A 19,506-nucleotide genomic window follows, 5' to 3' on the forward strand; every position below is an offset into this window, starting at 1 on the left:
AAAGAATTATTAATTCTATAGATTGAATACAGAAACTATGCTCCCAGATTTCAATATAAAAGAAAGTAAAAAGTAGTCAAATAAATAAAAATTGTAAAAAAAGACAAGTGATTAATTGAAAAAAAAAAAGTATTGAGAAGTTGACGACTGAACATGAAGCTGAACCACAGTAAGCATTTTAAAACATGCAGCAACAATAACATAAATTCAGTATACAGTAACTCCGCTGTCACACACAACTATAATATTAATTTTCACGATTGTATAAAATTGTCAGTGCGATATGTGTGTGTTTGGTAAGCCATCACTTAGGCTGAAAATGAAGTTGAAAAATATTATCATTTTGAAACATTTTGCGGTGTTCGCAGCAATCGACAAATTTAACTTAAATTATCATTAAAATGACGAACACTCCTCCGGCTTATATACTCGTATGTACAAATAAAAATCTAAGATAGCTTACGCTTAAATCACGTCGGATAAAATTTTGAATAATTCAAACTTGCTGAGATACTGTATCGTTCTGAGATGAAAATGCAAAAATAAGACGAACATAATTATAAGAAAATATATAAAGAGTCATGCATCAGAATAAATTTCGTTTTAAAAAAAGGGACACAGCTTAGATATAATAAAAGAAGGAAGGAATAAGAAAAGAAAGATAAAGAATCGAAATATGTTGCCCTAGATACCTCAAGGCTATTTCACTACAGATGAACTTTATTTCTCCAGAAAGCGAAACATAAACTACGGACAGCAACAGTTCCTAATGTCAGAAACCAATGCAAGCAAGATCCAAGAATAGTGTGTTTACCGCCTGCAATTCACCAAATAAGCCAATTCCTTAATATTAAGCCTTTAAAATACCTACGTTTTAATAAAACATTTTAAAATCTTAGAATATGATTATTCTTTCGGTTTAGAAAACATTTCAATCAACTTAGAAATTAGTACTTTAGAAAAATATTTATCACGTTCCTCGACGTAAACGGTGCGCAGCGATGAATTAATACCTACTTAACTGCGAATAAGGGCGAAAACAACATGTTAATAAAATTGCATAACCGAAACTTTGACTTTTTTTTGGGATGAACTTATCTAAGATGGGAATAAAATTTTAAACTCATTTTTGGTTTATTTTCGTTTTTTTTTTTTTTTTTTTTTTTTTTTTGAAGGAAGACATTTTTTATGTCAATCAGGCGCGGACTGGGTCGATTGAGGCCTTCAAAATTTTATCTCCTTCCCCCTTAAGGGCCGATTCCGCATACACGATTGCATACCCGATCCGCCTGATTTTCGAGTGTTGAGATCTCGAGATCTATCCGACGAAAATTGATGAAATTTGAAATATAGATACTATGAAGCAATTAGAAAAAAATGTCGGAAGGGGATTTTTAATTACTTGAATAGTTTTGGAATGAACAACGATTGAAAAGTGTTCAAATTTCGTTGATTTTCAATTTCAAATTCTACGAAAAATATTCAATCAAATGAAAATCCCATCCGACATTTTCTTTTAATTGTTTCAAAGTATATATATTTTAAATTTCATTCAATTCTGTTCAGTAGATCTCCAGATCTGAAGATGCAAGGTGACAACTGGAGTTTACACGTGGCTAGTTTATTCAATTCAAACAACCGCAAGTACCTAACTTGACTTTTCAATTAATTGGCGGATTATCCATTCCATTTCACGATGAAAAATAATAAATACAAGTAAATTTATTTGATCAGACATGATCAAGTACTTGAAAGTAAATGTACTTGAATTAAGTAAACTTGCAACGTGTGAATTTTAGCGCCTGCTGCTTATGCAAAAAAGTATGCGGAATCGGCCCTTAAGAATATTTTTCGTTCTGTTTTTAACTCAAGTTCGGATACTTCAACGCCAAGTTGTGCAGTTGAGTTTTGTTGTTGTCTTTTTATTCAAGTCAACCTGGCAGGAACAAAAATAGAGGTGTTTTTTGAGGGGGGGGGGGAGAGAACTGAAAATTTGCCATGAGAAAGATATACAAATTTTTCTGAATAAAACGACGAGTTTTTAAAGTGAAATACAAAATGAAATAACAATTTTTCCAATTGATGAAGGTTTATAAAAAATTGTTGTTTTTTTTCGAATTTATGGAAGTTTCAAGAATGGATTTTTTTTGGTTTAAAAAGAAATAAAAATCGACCTCAGCAAAGCGACTGCAAAAGCTTTTCAAAATTCGTATTTCGAGAGGTGAAAAAACAATTTTTTTTTAATTTGTTCACTTTTCTACCTCAAAATTTTAGAATTTGAATAATGGATTTTTAAAAAGTTCGATCTTAATATACTTACAAGGGAATCTCTTGAGGTGTCACACTCCGATTTGAACGGGACCGCGATTTTTGGAAAGAGCATAGTCTAAAACCCCCAAAACCAAATTTTCAGCTGCCCGAGTTCATTTTTCGATTTTTGGCGAATTTTTGAAAATTTAAAATTGACTGTTTTTGGCGATTTATACTTTTTTGTTGAAAGTAGGCACGTACCTGATCAGTAAAAATGGTCAAAATAAGTCCCAAAACTAATATTAATTATCCAAATTCAAATTTTATCATTTCCAGCCATTCTGGAGCCTCCAGCGCGATTTTTCAATTTCTCCAGAATTTTGAATTTGCTCCAGAAGGCGTGAATATGAAGTTGGGCAGCTAAAAATCGAGTTGTGTATTATACTCGACCTGTTTAACGAGTTTATCTACATTTGAGCCGACTTCGGGAGTGACACCTCAAGAGTGTTTTTTTGACCAGCTTTTTTCAAAATTAAAAAATCCAAAAAATCAAAAGATAACCGTTTGTGAGGAAATTTTTGAAATTTGTGCAAATCGATGTATTTCTTCAAGAACTAACCCCCCCCCCCCCCCGAGAGCAAATTCTACTATTTCCAGCTGTTTCGGAGCGAGAGTGACACCTCGAAAAACCACTCTTGAGCTATCACTCTCAAAATCGGCTCAAATGTGGATAAACTCGTTAAACAGGTCGAGTGTAATATACAACTCGATTTTTAGCAGCCCAACTTCATAATATTCACGTCTTCCGAAGCGAATTCAATATTCTGGAGAAATTGAAAATCGCGCTGGAGGCTCCAGAATGGCTGGAAATGATAAAATTTGAATTTGGATAATTAATATTAGTTTTGGGACTTATTTTGACCATTTTTACTGATCAAGTACGTGTCTACTTTCAACAAAAAAGCATAAATCGCATAAAACAGTCAATTTTGAATTTTCAAAAATTCGCCAAAAATCGAAAAATGAACTCGGGCAGCTGAAAATTTGGTTTTGGGGGTTTTGGACTATGCTCTTTCCAAAAATTGCGGTCCCGTTCAAATCGGAGTGTGACACCTCAAGAGGTTCACTTGTTAGGTAGGAAAAAACCAAGCAAAACGAGGGCAAAAAAATTCAAAAATTCGTATTTTGAGAGGTATGTACCTAGACTTACCTAAGAACAAGGTTTTTTGTGATGATTTTATTTTTTCGACAACACAGTTTTAGAATTTGAATGTACGTAATTAAAAATTTCGATTTTGCTTCCAAAAATAAAATATTATATTTTGTTAGTTTAAACAAGTCTCGGAGGCCCCTTGGTGTTTCAAGGCCCCTGGCGATCGTCAGATAACATTATAGACCAGTCCGCCCCTGATGCCAACAAAATGACAGCTTCAATGCATTAAGTTTCAGGCATTCTTTCAAGTGCCAATAAGATCCCAACCTCCCCAGCGAATTCATTGAATTTATTTTCTTTTTAACTGACACAATAATGTTCATCACATTTTTATTTTGCAATCCGAGTATCTCAGCATTACCTAAAACTAACGAAGAAACATGATATCAAGTAAATGTAATGCGATACAAATGAAAAAGCATATAAGAAAAAAATTTCAAAAATGAAAAACTCTTTCAAAATAAAAAATATTAAATTTGTTACACTGAAACCAAAAAAAAAAAAAAAGTCAATATATACGCTGTATCTTGATTTTTTTTTAAATCTTCAAATTCTGTACAACTTTTTCCATTTCACGATAGTTATTACTTAATTTATGTATTAATTATATCAAAATGATTTCGATTTAAAAATAAAAAATAATATGTACGTTTCGATCAAACAAAAATAATTGTAATACTCACAACTCTATATACTTGGAATTTTCACACAAAAATCAAAAAAACCATAAATAAAAAAAATAAAACGTATAGAATATTGCATTTACATTTCGTTTTTTTTTTTTTCAAGTGGCGCTATGATACAAAACAACGAAGCTCTTTTATGTATAGAATAAAAACTTATTTTTCATATTTTTCGCTCAGTTGTATAAAATCAAAACTTGTACATTGTCAACGCAAAAATGAAAAATAAACGTATTTTAAAATTCGATACGAAAAAAAAACAAACCGCATAAGATAAGATAAATGAATGGATACCTTTCCTTCTATCCCTGACGTCTGATCTTGGTGGCATTCCATCTCGAGGAGGAGGTGGTGGTCCTCTGGCACCGGGCCCGTGCCCACGATTTTGATCCCTTTGAGGTATTGGTCTAACAACTCCACGATTGGTTTGGCGTGCATGAGGAGGTTGCCTATCATCTTCTTGGTATTCGTCTATCTCTTGTAAATAATTCGAAGGTACTAAGCCCTGCATACCGTCCACTTCGCCCAAATAAAAACCGTCGTCGTCTGGCTCGCCTTTTACGTAAATGATTTGACCTTGGCTGAAGCTGATTTCCGCCTGAAAAAGATTCGATCGAGTTAGTTGATATTTTAATCCAACGTACTGAAGAACACGAATTTAGGAGATACCAACATCGGAATCGAGATTGGGCGAATTTTCGTGCGGATCGTAATCATACAACGCGATCATTTTCCTCGCCTTGGCGTTATGATGTATATCAGGATACCTCGTATGCTGTTTGATTTTTTTCAACAGAGTCTGTAGAAATGAAGAATACTTGTATAAACGATAATCAACGAGCATTATGTGGAGATGAAACAGTAGTACCTTTGGTGCATTTTCAAGATCGGTGATCATATTTTGCGGCACGTAACCTTGTTTACCGTGACATTCGCCCCAGTAAAAACCATCTGGATCTTTTTCACTCAAGATCTACGTAGAAACAAATTATAAAAATTTTACCAAGTTTCCTACACAACTGCGCGATTGCTGCGATTAAAATAATATACTTTTATTTGATCTCCAGCCGAGAAGGCTAATTCTTCGTGACTTGTGGCTGGATTTGGAGACATGGACGATGGATCGTAATCGAATAACGCTACAACGAGCCTGGATTTATCATCCGGAGTTGCGGTTGCTGGAGCAGGATGCTGCCTGTTGACAGGAGAAGCTTGTGATTGCGTTGGTCCTCTGTTCGGTTTCATGTGAGGATCGTTCATAACTCTAGTTCGTCTATCTGTTGAACGTGCTGGCGAATGGTGATATTCTCTGGAATAAGCCGATACATTTTCAATAAGTAATACAATGCAACATGCGAAATAGTAATTAATGGCGAATCAAAAATAGGTACCTATTATCTCGACGCATATCGTACGATCTAACATCGTAATTAGGACGAGGCAGTACTCGTTCATGACCTGAGTGCGGAGGGGGTGGTCTACCTCGTTCTAAATGACTTCGAGGTGGACCATGAGATCGAGGAGGAGGGGGTTGATTGTAACGAATATTTCTATTAGATCTATGAGTTTCTAAAAATTCTTCTTCGCTGTAATTTTCATCGGCTAGATTTTCTTTCGTAATTTCTGCGTAATCACAATAAAACGATGATACACATTTGAATATGTATTGCATTTTTTTGTTTTTTATGAACGTCGTTAATAAATTACGACTTTTCAGGTATAGGTAAGCAGTTATAATTACCAATTGCGGGAACGGATGAGCTCTGTCCAGGGTAAACTTCCTTATCACTGAGATTTTCTTCAGGATCTATTACGAGAACTTGGCCATAAGCGTTTTTGGCTTGATGGCGTCCATAATTATTTCCCTAGAAATTTAAAATCGATGTAGAATATTGCAGAATTTACACTTGCAAGTATTTTCTTATGAAGATTGAAACACTATTTTAATGGGGCATGAGATTCTGGCATTTTTCCGATCTCTATTTCCCTTAATATTATAAGGATTAATGTGGGGTAAGCCATTAATATTTTTCGGGGTGACGAAACGAAGTGGTTTCTCAGAAGGGGGAGGGGAATCGCTGAAAATGCCAATTCTTGTTAGGTACCAAAATTTCCAACTTCGCCCACTAAAATTTTACAGGTGTGTGTGTGTGTTTTTTTTGCTTCATAAACGAATTAGCTCAACTTCGAAGTGAGGGAAAAAACTTGAAAATTCCAATTTCAAAAAATAAAAAAACGCTAGGGCAGGGTTGTACAAAAACGTGTTTTTTTAAAAAAAAACAAAAAAAACGTTTTTTTTTGTTTAAAACGTTTTTTTTGTTTTAAAACAGTTTTTTTTACTTGTTTAAAACTATGTGTTTTTAAACACGTTTAAAATGTGTTTTAAACACAAATACATTCGTTTTGGGTTCATCAGACATCAATTTTTAAGATGTGACGTCATAAAATAGCTATACAACTCAAGAAATATTGAAAAATTGGAATCAAAACACAAAATTTGTCTCTAAAAATACTGTTTGTTCAATTTCACTTTTTTTCAACAAGAAATTAAAAAAAACGTGTTTTTTTTAGGAAATTGGAGTTGAAAAAAAACACGTTTAAAACAAAAAAAAACACTGTTTTAAATGGTTTTAAATGGCCTTTTTTGTTTAAAACATTGTTCTGTTTTTTTTCAGTTGTTTTAAACGTGTTTTAAACATGTTTAAAACATTTTTGTTTTAAACATGTACAACCCTGCGCTAGGGTAAAAGCTTTTTAATATCCGTACTTCAATGAAGCTAAACAAAATACAGACTTAACTCCATCGTGTTGTGCTTTTTTTTCAAAACTGCGTTGTGCTTTTTTTGAAATCATGCAGTGCTTCTTTTTCAAAATCACGTTGTGCTTTTTTTTCAAAATCACGTTGTGCTTTTTTTCAAAATCACGTTGTGCTTTTTTTTCAAAATCACGTTGTGCTTTTTTTTTCAAAATCACGTTGTGCTTTTTTTTCAAAATCACGTTGTGCTTTTTTTTCAAAATCATGTTGTGCTTTTTTTCAAAATTGTGTTGTGCTTTTTTTTAAAATCACGTTTCATTTTCAAAATTGTGTTGTGCTTTTTTTTCAAAATTGCGTTGTACTTTTTTTGAAATCGCGTTGTGCTTTTTTTCAAATCATGTTGTGCTTTTTTTCAAAATTGCATTGTACTTTTTTTGAAATCACATTGTGCTTTTTTTCAAAATCTCATAGTGCTTTTTTTCAAAATCGCGTTGTGTTTTTTTTTTCAAAATCGCGTTGTGCTTTTTTTCAATATCGCGTTGTGCTTTTTCTTTTCAAAATTGTGTTTTATTTTTGAATTTGCGTTGTGCTTTTTTTGAAATCGCGTTGTGCTTTTTTTTTGAAAATCACATTTTATTTTCGAATTTGCGTTGTGCTTTTTTTCAATATCGTGTTGTGCTTCTTTTTCGAATTTGCGTTGTGCTTTTTTTGAAATCACATTGTGCTTTTTTTCAAAATCTCATAGTGCTTTTTTTCAAAATCTCGTTGTGCTTTTTTTCAAAATTGCGTTGTGTTTTTTTTTCAAAATCGCGTTGTGCTTTTTTTCAATATCACGTTGTGCTTTTTCTTTTCAAAATTGCATTTTATTTTCAAATTTGCGTTGTGCTTTTTTTGAAATCGCGTTCACGCGTTGTGCTTTTTTTTGAAAATCACATTTTATTTTAGAATTTGCGTTGTGCTTTTTTTTCAAAATCGTGTTGTGCTTTTTTTTAAAATCACGTTTTATTTTCGAATTTGCGTTGTGTGCATTTTTTTTCAAAATCGCGTTGTGCTTTTTTTTCAAAATCGCGTTGTGCTTTTTTTCGAAATTGCGTTGTGCTTTTTTCAAAATTGGGTGCTTTTTTTAAAGTCACGTATTATTTTTGAATTTGCGTTGTGCTTTTTTTTCAAAATCGCGTTCTGCTTTTGAAATCCAAAATTGCCTTGTTTTTTTTTGAAATTGGGTTGCACTTTTGTAACAAAATAGGCTATGCGCGCACACTGCTACTGCTGCGCTTGCGCTGTCTAGTTTGTTGATAAATTTCACTCAAGCTGTAAAAATTATACAATTTGTTTCAGTTGGCATTTTCAAGCAGTTCTAAACTGTTGGAAATTCTCATCAACTGTTAATGATATATTGTCGTGTTAACTTATTTATGTAGAGTTATTTTTATTTGCCATCCAGAACTTGATAAAATGTCAATATTTCCAATTTCCGCCAAAAAAAGACGAATTTGCCAACTTTTTCAACTTTCTAGACGCCCAGAGAGGCACGTCTCTCCCTTCCCCCCTGGTTTCGTCCCTGCCATTCTTATTTTACTAATAATGTAGGTAAATTTACTTTTGAACTATGATGTCGCGCTTTTATAGCGGATGATGGAATCGGCGTGGCGTTGCTATCACAAGACTGATTTTCTTTAGACTTCGTTCGAACAGTGACATTTCGCGGATTCATGCTGATTATTTTACTGATGTCGATTAGAGCATGATCACCTAAATTTACGATAGAATTTAGTTAATCGTTACCTGCATTTGAATGGAAACAATATTATATCTAATTATGAGAAATATTTCTTCGAACCTGTCGGACTATCGATATCGGTAACTTTTTTACCGTCCGCGTAAACTGCATAACCTGTAACTGGTGCTCCGTTCGCACTTTCAGCCATTACAGGGATCCATGTAACTAATAAAGTGCCGTCTTGTGGTCCTACTTCAACCTGAATTTCAGAAGGTGGATCAGGCATGCCTACAGACAATAAAATGATCGAGTATTTATTACGTTCTCACAATTATTACCTAATGTAAATATCAAAATATCTGAGTATATAGAATAACAAAATTAAGTAAGTAGGTACTAAATTAGGTATCTAAGAAATGAATACTCGATTTTTTTCTTCATGAACAGTTTAAACAATTGTAAAAAAAATATGATGATGGGATACATCACTGCTCATGCAATCAAATTATGCAGTAAATTTACAATGATGCTAGATGTGATTTTTTCGAATAAAAAGAACTCATTGTAATAATACCTAAATATTATTTACCTACCAGACAAGCAATACATGAAGGATATATTATATGAATTAGTACTGTCAATAATTGGTGACAATATTGATCATGCGAGATATAATAAGACGCTCAAGCAAAAATGTTCAAAATACCTGTACCTTGAATAATTTTTTTTTTCACAGTTTAAATCATTTTTTATGAAGAAAAAAATTCAGCTTAAAAGCTGTAATCCTACTTTACTTTCCTTTCACATTTATTTGTAAATTAGGCACCTATCTAAAGTAAATTTCGGCTTAAATTAGCATATACCAATCAAACACCAGTTTACTGGATCTCAACTAAGTAATTTATTTACATATAAGATAAAACTCGATTTATCTAAGTACTAAGTAATCATCTGGCTTACTTAAAATTTTCAAAAAATTCTGAACTTGTTCATTTGCTAATTACCTAACTACCTATTTTTCGACTACCTATACACTTCAAAGTAAAAATCATTCACTTGCACTACATTTTTTTCTAGTATCGATTAAAGTTGAGTACCTATCTTAAGAAAATTATAAATTATAAAATTAACATCTAGGTAGATAAGTTTAGTGTTTCCTAATAAATTCTATGGGATAATTTCTGTTTCAATTTGTGACCTTGTTCACTCCTCCATGAGTTGAACTAGGTAGATGGATATGGTACGAGTATGTTCAAATTATAAATCATTCCGGACGAATGAATTAGAAAACACATAAATATAAGTATCGACTACGTATCTATGTAAGGTAAGTGCACCTAATAACGCTCACCGCAATTCCAGGGCGGGCTTGAAACTGTCTAAAAAATTAAACCAATAGGCTGGGGACTAAGAGGGGGCCCTGAAGTTGATATAAATTTGTTTGGTTCATTGTTAAAATCTTCACCTACAAATACATTGAATAAACCAAAAAACATATTTTACCGAGCGTAATTATACACATTTGTCATGACCCCATCGACCTTTTATTCTAAGGTCGATGCCTGACTCTAATTATGCCCACCCCACAAAAAAACTCAATATTTTGTAAAAATTAAAAAAATTGAATTTCAAGGTACTCGTACATACTTGCACTTTTGGTACTTTTTGGTAAATTAGTAATTTTACTTGTGATTTTTGGTAAATTACTGGTAATTTTTAATTTCTACTAAAATACAACGTGGTAAATTACTGGTATTTTTGGAAAAATTAAGGGTATTTTTTGGTAAATTACTGGTTGGTGATAACTATTAGATAGAACTGGTCATTTTTGGTAAATTACTGGTAATTTTTGGTAATTTTCTGGTAATGTTTGGTATATTCCTGGTAATTCTTGGTAAATTCTGGTAATGTTTGGTATATTACTGGTAATTTTTGGTAAATTACTGGTAATGTTTGGTAAACTACTGGTAATTTCTGGTAAATTACTGGTAATTTCTGGCAAATTACTGGTAATTTCTGGTAAATTACTGGTAATTTCTGGTAAATTACTGGTAATTTCTGGTAAATTACTGGTAATTTCTGGTAAATTACTGGTAATTTCTGGTAAATTACTGGTAATTTCTGGTAAATTACTGGTAATTTCTGGTAAATTACTGGTAATTTCTGGTAAATTACTGGTAATTTTTGGTAAATTACATACTGGTAATTTTTGATAAATTACTAGTAATTTCTGGTATATTACTAGTTAGTAATTTTTAGTAAATTAAAATTATGGGTACTTATCCAAAATTTGAAAATTACCAGATATTACTTATTGGTACGTACTTAAACTACAGATAATTTTGATAAGTTATCGAATTTCCTCTTGCCAGACACATATGTGCTTGTTTCATTTTTTTGGCCACTACTAGAACCAAAAACTTTGAGATAATTTAGGGTGTCTGGTAAATGGATGTCAAAAGTTCAAAACTTCAAAATTGAAGGGGCTGAAAATATTTTAAAAGAAAGAACTTGAGAAAAATGTATTTTTGACCTCCGGAATGGACATTATACTTTGAAAAATTAACAAATTTTGTCATCATGAATTGTTGCCCAACTTTGAAATTAAAGGAACTACAAATAGGTATTTTTTCTTTTGAAATATTTTCTTTTAAAATATTTCTAGACCCTTCAATTTTGAAGTTAGGCAAAAATTCTTAATTATAAAATTTGTTCATTTTCCAAAGTACTGCCCATTCCCATGGTCAAAATACGTTTTTCTCAATTTCTTTTTCGAAGCTCGATTGCTCCTTAAATTTCAAAGATAGGCAACTTATCCATCAAACTTTTTATATGTACGTCGAGTATCCAAATCTGAAGTTTTGACGGTGTATCCTTTTGGAACTCGCTTCACCAATTATAATCAAAGCTCCTGAACCAAAAAGCGATCAAAAAAAATTAAATTGATGTAAGGTTGAAAAGAGGAAGACAGGAGCTTTTCATTGATGTATTCATTTTTAAATTAGTCTTCAAGATTGCAGAATATTTCAACTTTGAAAAATGCTCAGATTACATATGACTATTTTGATTTTTTTTGTTGGTAAAAATTCCAGGCAGCATTGCTCAACAATGCAACTTTTGAACTTGAAAACTGCATAGAACAGTTTCTCAACAGTTTGCAAATAACCTGAGCATTACTATAACCGAAATTGTTCATTTACTAATACAATTTTCAAGAGGCGGACTTTACCATGAGCCGGGCGTTATTAGATGCACTTACCATACGTCTTATTATGCAAAAATAGAGTAAAAAAATGATGAAAGACGCACCTCGGATACCTTCCCGCAGAAAGCATAAAAAATGATAAGCAATTAAAATAAAGCATGCATGAAAACTTAATAAACAATCATTTAAACTGTGCACAAAGTAAAGAGATCTAGGAAATACCTATCTCTAATGCGATTTAAACAGGAAAATATTCCCCTCTTGTCACTCATTTAAAAAGAAGTGTATATATATCCTACCTTTAGGCAAAGTTCGAAAATCTATGTGAGATGCGTATTTATCAGAAGCAGTCTTATCGTCAAATTGTGGAGCTCTAATATTTTTAGCTCTGACTGTCACTCTGTAAATTGTATTCGGCACTAGACCTGTTGAAAAATTGGAAATAAATTAGTAGGTACCAGAGCGAATGGGGACCCTGTAATTAAAAAAAAAAAATCTCACCCGTAATGGTATGTCTGTAGACCCCTGGTTTAACGGTTCTCACTTCGACATTATTGACGCAAACAGTATGTTGATAATTACTATTACTCGGCATCCAAGATATCACAGCAGAAGTAGGTGTTACATGATGTGCTTTGACATTAGTTGGGTAGCATGGAACATCTTTTCCTATCAACATAGTACAAGCAGCATCCCTGGATGTTCTTCTATTCTGAGTCACAGATCGTACGCTGATTCTGTGGGGCTAAAAAAAAAAAAAGAAAAACATTGAATTTTAATCCTGACCCCAGTTGAAAGTTTGGATACGATAGCATGTTTGAAAAGCAGCTTACTTTGTTTGAATCAACTCCTTCTAGCAAAGCTTTTGTTCGCTCGTTTGCTTTGATTGTGGTTTTCAAAACTCCATCGACATATACGTGGTAAGAATCAATGCAATGGGTCGGCGAATCTTCTGGCGCATTCCATCTTATTAAAATACTTTTGTTGAGCTGTCTTTCCAACGTCAGTTGTTTTGGAGCGGGAACTAGCACCGAGAAGAACATATCTAAGAATTTGCGCAGTAGTAATGATCATCAGTTGCTAATCTACTTTGGTGTGCACATGCACTAAATAATGGAATGTGACTACGCTACCTACTATAAGGATACTAATACGAATTTTAACTAAATTATGAATTCGAAATTATTGTAGGTAAGTAGGTCTATGATTCGCCTATATGTAGGTATCTTTTGTTATACGAGAAAAATGCCCACACCACGTTACAAATTCATCAAAAGCGTTCAACGTTCACACAAAAAATCATACCTATCGAGTACGTATGTAATTTGAATTTGATCTTCAAAATATTTGAAAAACTGTCCGTTATATTTTGCCAATTATTTACCTATAGATTCAATTCTCAACGCGGTAAAATTCACTCTTCTTCTGAAGCGTGTAAATTCATAAAAATGTATAGGTACCTATTTGATTTAATCTATCAAATACCTATAGTTCAAAAATGACAATGAAAATCACTCGTAAAAAAGCTGATGGGTAATAATATTTTATCAAACGCATCGTGATGAATTGTATCAATTTAATACCTGCTCGAATAATAAAATACGTACTTATGACCGATTAGTGATAAAACATAATAAGACACATCCAAATCTTGAGGCAACTTTTATCTTAGGATAAATCTTATCCCATAAACAACATGAAAATAAAACGGTTAGAAATCGTACGGAAAATATTCAATTCTTTTTTTTTCAAAAAACTAAAATAACGAAGGAAGATTACATATTTAATTTTCACTTTTAATGCATTCAAGTATTCCATATTAGCCTCTAAAACTAATTCAAGACTATAAAGGAAAACATCCTAAAAGGCGTTTAAGCAAAATTTACTTCGTAACGTATCTACCATCAATACGCCTATTTTCAAATTAAAATGTTCGAGATGACAAAATTATATAGATTTTCTATGCATTTCTGTTTATCAAAGAGATAGGTAGATACATATACTTTTAAAGCGTTCGCAGATGATGCATGATTTTTTTTTTTAAAAAAAGTAATTAAATATTTGTATAACTTGGTGCTGAACTTACCACTTTCACTTTCATCGACATCTTCTTCTTCCTCAGTTGTACCACCAAGATTATAGTCTGGCCTGAATTTTTTACCATGCTCATCTATTTATTAAATTAAAAATTGTGCGATTTAACATGCAAACATGACTTGGCAAACGCAAAACTTAAAAGACAATTTATCGAATAAGTAAATAAACGTTAGTAATTAGCAATAATTACGTGGTTTCTACGAATTAATACCTATGGGTACTAAAATTAAATCTATTTATTACGAATCGAATAATAAATACCAGCTAATAACATTCTAATATGTTAAAGTGAATACCCTATCGAGGCAATACGAGACGTCTCATAATTTCCTCTTGACACCCCATTGAAAAACACCAGAGATGATTCATTTTGGTAGGTACGTTTCATTTCAATTTCAAAGTTTCAGTAAAAAAAAAAAAAAAATAGGCGGACAATAATTTTGTTATCTGAGATAAAAGCTGTTTTTCCAGGCTAGTCTACGGTGTCGGACTATGTTATCTATTCTATGAAAGCATTATATAGGGTCAAACTAAGTAATAAATTAGTGGACGAACTAAAAAATTTGAAAATTATTATAAAAATCGCATTTTAATTGCCTCTTGGATTTTTTGAAGAAAAAAAAATGTGCATACGAACTGAAAACCTCTTTTCATTTTGAATAATATAAAGTGAAGTGTACAGACAGGTGGCCAAAAAAAATGCGAGTATTGAAAAATTAAAAATTCTCGATAAAATTAATACCTATATGAACAGTTTCTATATCTTGAGGAATGGTAGTTGACGCGCTATCGTCTCCTTCTTTCATACCCATCAATACTCGTTGATTAAATTCTAGTAATTCGTCGCCGGATAATTTTTGAATGAACATGATTGGTACTAAACCTCTTCTTCCATCCATTAATTCCGCATCCACGTATCCATCCTGTAATAGCGAAAGTAAAATATTTACTTATGATTATAACTTTCTTTGTTTGGATTAATTTTCAAAATTTATTTTATCCGATGTTGCGAGGTTACAAAAATTAAAAGGGCCAGAAGGTAGAGATTTAACGTTGAATTCTAATACTTCGTTTACAGAGTGTCTATACAGGCAAGAAAAAGGCGAGAATTTGACCAAGGTAGCAGGAAAGCACGAAAATTTCTATAAACAAATTGGATTATCAAAACACTCGCTGTTTCCAATTTTTATTCAATTTCCTTTGTTCCATACTTCTTGAATTTTATGTTTTCAAAAGCTTTTGCTTCTCGCTTCGTTCGGGCTAGTTATCTTTTTTTTCACAATTAAATTTTCCAGAAAGTCCTCCAAATTTGAAAAATTTCAAGTCTAAAAAACCGATGTCAAAAATAATGCTTTTGAGAATTATTTTTTGACCAGTGTACTGTATAAGCTAAAACTTGAAACGCCAAAAACTTGAGGAATGACTCTTGAAACCTATTTTGGTTTTGGGTTGAGGAAAAACTATGCTATTCAGTAACAAATTTTAAATTTTAAAACGCACTTTTGGGTAGTTTTAACGAAAAGTAAGATTTTTTGACACTTATTTTGGCAAAAAAAACGTGATTTTATAATAGTTTTGATGAAAAACAAGATCTTTTTTGGTGGTTCGGACCAAAAAAACCAAAACTTGTTCACAATTTTAGCTAAAGAAAAAAAACAACAGTAAAACTTTCTATCAATTTTTAGAAATTTGGGCAAGTTTTTTTGGTTGAAATTTCGCAAAAAATTGTTTCAAAAAATAGAAAACTTATGGCAATTTTTGAAAAAAGCAAGATTTTTGGCAGTTTTTTAAAAAGCAAAATCTAGGTAGGTATTTGGTAATTTTGGAAAAAAGAGATTTTTTGACAATTTTTGAAAATGTTGAACCAAAAAAATAAAACCTTCACAATTTTAGCAACAAAACAAACTACAACTTTTTCACAATTTTTAGCGATTTCTGCAAAAAATAATTTTTTTGGAAAGCAATACTTTTTCAAATTCAACTTGAAAAAAGGAGTTTTTACTTTCCTTCTTTACAAAAAACAAAAAACTTCCTATTAGTAAAATTTATTTTTATTTTTACAAATTTATTTCTAGTTACAAAATTAGTTATTTCAAGGCTTGCAAACCAAAACCCCCAAAAACCAATTGAAATTTCTCAAAACCAAAACCAAAACAAGGAGGGTTATTTTCCCTTTTAACAAGACCAAAACAGAAACTGTGAGTGTTATTTCTCAAATTCAAAGTCCAAAACCGAAACCTTAATCGATTGAAAACTGAATTGGTTTTGGAATTTTTCAGGTAATTAGGCCTACTCCAATTAATACTGCATTTTTGATAAAAATGAAGTAAAAACTGATGGTAAAGGTGAAAACTAGAAAAGTTGACAAACTTGGCCTTCTTCCCTCCAAAAAATGGAGAAAAAAGGAAAAGACCGAAACCAAAACCGATTTCTTTGAAATGAAAACCCCTAACCAAAACCGGAAGTGAAGAGCGATATATTTAAAAAACAAAAACCAAAACCAAAACCTATACTTTTTCAAAAAACATAAAACCGAAACCAAAACCAAGGGTGATATCTATCCGGTTTGCTAGCCCTGAGTTATTTTTTTGGATTTTTTTTTTGGCAGAGGATTATTTATTTTTCTAGGCAATAATTTCTTAAGGGGAGGGGGGAGGGTTAAAATTTATTTGGACGTGGATTACATATTTTCTTTCATACATGGAATGAGAATCTCCCCCACTTGACAATGTCACTGAGAAAGCCGGTGAAAAAGCCGGCTCAAAATTGACAGTTTTACCGGTAAAAAAAACACCAGCCAAAATTGGCTGTTTAATTAAACCAGCTGTTTAAGTACATACTTAAAAAGCTGAAAATTCTACCAAACTACAAAAAATGTCTAGCCTAACCCAAGTGGGGATTGAACCCACAACTCCCGCGTGGTAATTCATAGCTCTCACCACTCAGCTATCACAGCAACCTAAATAACATTGTTTTCAAGTGGTATACATATACATAATACCACACTTTGTCCTATCATTTAATTTAAAAAAAAAAAACAAAGTTGCAAAGACACGTTGCGCATGTGCCCTGTAATCAGCGAATCAGCAAATAAAAAACTGCTGCTTAAAACGCAGCTCAAAAGCGACTGTTCTTAATTATAAAAGTAGCCGATTCTAACTGGCAACTTTAAAATTCCCTATTGACAAAAATTGTGCGTACAACATGCTGAAATGGATGCTTTTTTGCATATCACACGCATGCGTAAATTTGGACTTTTTCAAAAAATCACATGCTATTCAGTAAGTAAATAGCACGGTTGAAAGTAAACCAAAAGTAAGTATGTATGTATAAAAATTCCGGAAATTTTAGCAGAAAAATTGCTCAAACTCACAGGCAATACTATCTACCAATTAATTGTGAATTTTAAGACATTCTAATAAATAATTTTTTCAAAAAAATTGAAAAAAAAATTGAAAATTTCCAGTGTGTGCGGGGATTAATCCCGGGTTCCTGCGATATGCAACTGCTTAATTCACTCAGTCACCTCGGAGCTTATAAGAATAAGAGGTTATTTTTGCATAAATGTTATCAATTTGTGGACTTTGAAAAATTTTTACTCACTGGTGCATTTTAGAAAATAGGTAGGTACTTGGTTGCTAGATTGCTTCTGTTTAGTATGCGAAAATGTACATTTTTAAAGTGATAATGCACGCTTTTACACCAGTCTAAAATCAAGCACTGTTATACATGCTTTTCAGCATAATTTTGTCAATAGGGTTGGTGCTATTCGCCGGTCAAAAGCGGCTGTTTAAATGTCTGGTTTTATAAAAGTAGCCGCTCCTAGCTGGCGTTTTTTCGGCGGCAAATTTACTGTCATTTTCGCGTGCCTTTCAAGTGGGCGTTGTCAGAAACAAAGGTGATGGCCTTTGAGGGGAAAGAGGCAATACGCAGTAAAATTGTTGTAAATGGACATTGGACTGCGGGTAGAACAAGTCAGAAGCTTTAAATATCTCAGGTGCGAGCTATCTTATGATGGAGAGGTTGACGCACGACTTAAGATCAACAAATTCCTGAGAGTAAGCAGGGGCAATAAACGGAGCCAACCCTCTAAGAAAAGTCAGAGCCAAAACTCAAATAAGAATCTATAATACGCTGGCAAGACCAATGCTGCTGTACAGAAGTGAAACATGGACGATGAGAAAGGATATAAAAAGCCGAGTAACCACAGTGGAAATGAGATTTATGCGAGCCACAGCAGGATATACTAGACTCCTAGACACAATAGGAAAAGGAATGAAGAAATCCTGAAGGAGCTAGGAGCAGATCCAATCATTTGATGGGTGAAAGATTATACTGTAAACTGGGGTAACATAACATTGAAGGATTTTTCAGAATTTTTCATGTTTAGAGGTTCGAGCGTCTATAGAGGTCAACACTGAGGAGCTCAGGGTCTCTAAACTAGAAACTACCCAGCTAGCTCCAAGGTGCTTGTGTAGATGTCACTAGAAAGCAATGGGAAACTACTAGTGGAAGCTTGAAACAATGTCGATTCCCCAGAATAATCGCAGTGGCAATAGGCATTCGCCTCACCCTGTTAGGGTACCACAAAATGTGATTTCCAATGTCCTGTAAAGGACAAGGAACCACAACGACGACGACGAGAGGTATGAATGGTGGAGGTGGGGGAATTGTGTGTGGTGCTTTTGATAAAGCTATGTCAGCACTAAGTTTTGGCGTTTACAGAAGTTGTCTACATTTCTCCTGTCAGGCGCAAAAGCCAAAAGAAGTGCCCTTCAAAGTTACCCAGTGTTTGGGGTAACTTTGAAGGCCCCTTGAAATGTGCTTAGCTCAAAGTCAAAAATTATCAAAAACATGAATATTTCACTTCTTGGTCACTTGATACGCATCAAGCACCTACAAAATGATCCATATTCACAATTGAATTTATAAAAAAGTGCTCCAAAATGATAATTTGAAATTTTTCTAGTTTTCAGGCGTTTTTCATGCATTTTGGCCAATTTGACTGAATTTTATGATTTTTAAATGATTTTAGAGCTGTTTTTCAAGTTTTCACATCATTTTTAACAAGTTGCCAAGCATTTTCATGCATTTTTGGCCAATTTTACTGAAATTCCATGATTTTTTTATAGCCTTCAAAGTTACCCCAGTTTGAATATTATTTTTTTACTCCTCAGGGAAGAACTTTGACACATGAACAAATGCGCTCATTTGTAGTCAGGAGGTGTACCAACACATCTATAATGTCTTAATGTCACTTGATTGACTTGACTCATTATTTGAAAATTCAAAATTCCAGAACCCAAGCTTTTCACATTAATTAAAATTAATTAAAACGCCACCTTTTTTCACTTGCTTTTTATTTATTGGTGTTGTAACCACTAGTTGAAAATGATAAAATAGGAAAAATAACTGCCAAAGTGTACTCAATCCATCCCTGGTGTCAGAATTGCTCCATTCTTCATGGTTCCACCGCCATGGAGCATAATGTGATGAAAAACCGCACCCTTCCATGTTACCATTGTTACCCCGCGATTTCAATTCAATGTTACCCCAGTTTACGGTAGAAATAAATGGCGAAGA

The 19,506-nt window shown here is 32.8% G+C and overlaps 1 protein-coding gene across 9 annotated transcripts in view; it reads right to left on the bottom strand.

The window, feature by feature from the left end:
- LOC135841660 (RIMS-binding protein 2-like) overlaps positions 1 to 19,506 on the bottom strand; it is a 40,710-nt gene that overhangs the window by 8,874 nt on the left and 12,330 nt on the right. For 6 of the 9 annotated variants that reach the window (XM_065358752.1, XM_065358746.1, XM_065358754.1 and 3 more), the window contains 13 exons: positions 14,666 to 14,846; positions 13,913 to 13,996; positions 12,660 to 12,871; positions 12,328 to 12,571; positions 12,126 to 12,251; positions 8,742 to 8,909; positions 8,502 to 8,653; positions 5,888 to 6,011; positions 5,538 to 5,769; positions 5,197 to 5,455; positions 5,015 to 5,119; positions 4,820 to 4,945; positions 4,441 to 4,744 (listed from right to left, as the gene is read on the bottom strand). In XM_065358752.1, coding sequence (XP_065214824.1) covers positions 4,441 to 4,744; positions 4,820 to 4,945; positions 5,015 to 5,119; positions 5,197 to 5,455; positions 5,538 to 5,769; positions 5,888 to 6,011; positions 8,502 to 8,653; positions 8,742 to 8,909; positions 12,126 to 12,251; positions 12,328 to 12,571; positions 12,660 to 12,871; positions 13,913 to 13,996; positions 14,666 to 14,846 — 2,317 coding nt within the window. The remainder of the gene's footprint in view (positions 1 to 4,440; positions 4,745 to 4,819; positions 4,946 to 5,014; positions 5,120 to 5,196; positions 5,456 to 5,537; positions 5,770 to 5,887; positions 6,012 to 8,501; positions 8,654 to 8,741; positions 8,910 to 12,125; positions 12,252 to 12,327; positions 12,572 to 12,659; positions 12,872 to 13,912; positions 13,997 to 14,665; positions 14,847 to 19,506) is intronic. The other 3 variants (XM_065358749.1, XM_065358750.1, XM_065358751.1) reach the window with 3 other exon arrangements.

This window comes from Planococcus citri, chromosome 3, assembly GCF_950023065.1.
Source record: "Planococcus citri chromosome 3, ihPlaCitr1.1, whole genome shotgun sequence".
In the NCBI taxonomy this organism is placed as follows: Eukaryota; Metazoa; Arthropoda; class Insecta; order Hemiptera; family Pseudococcidae; genus Planococcus; species Planococcus citri.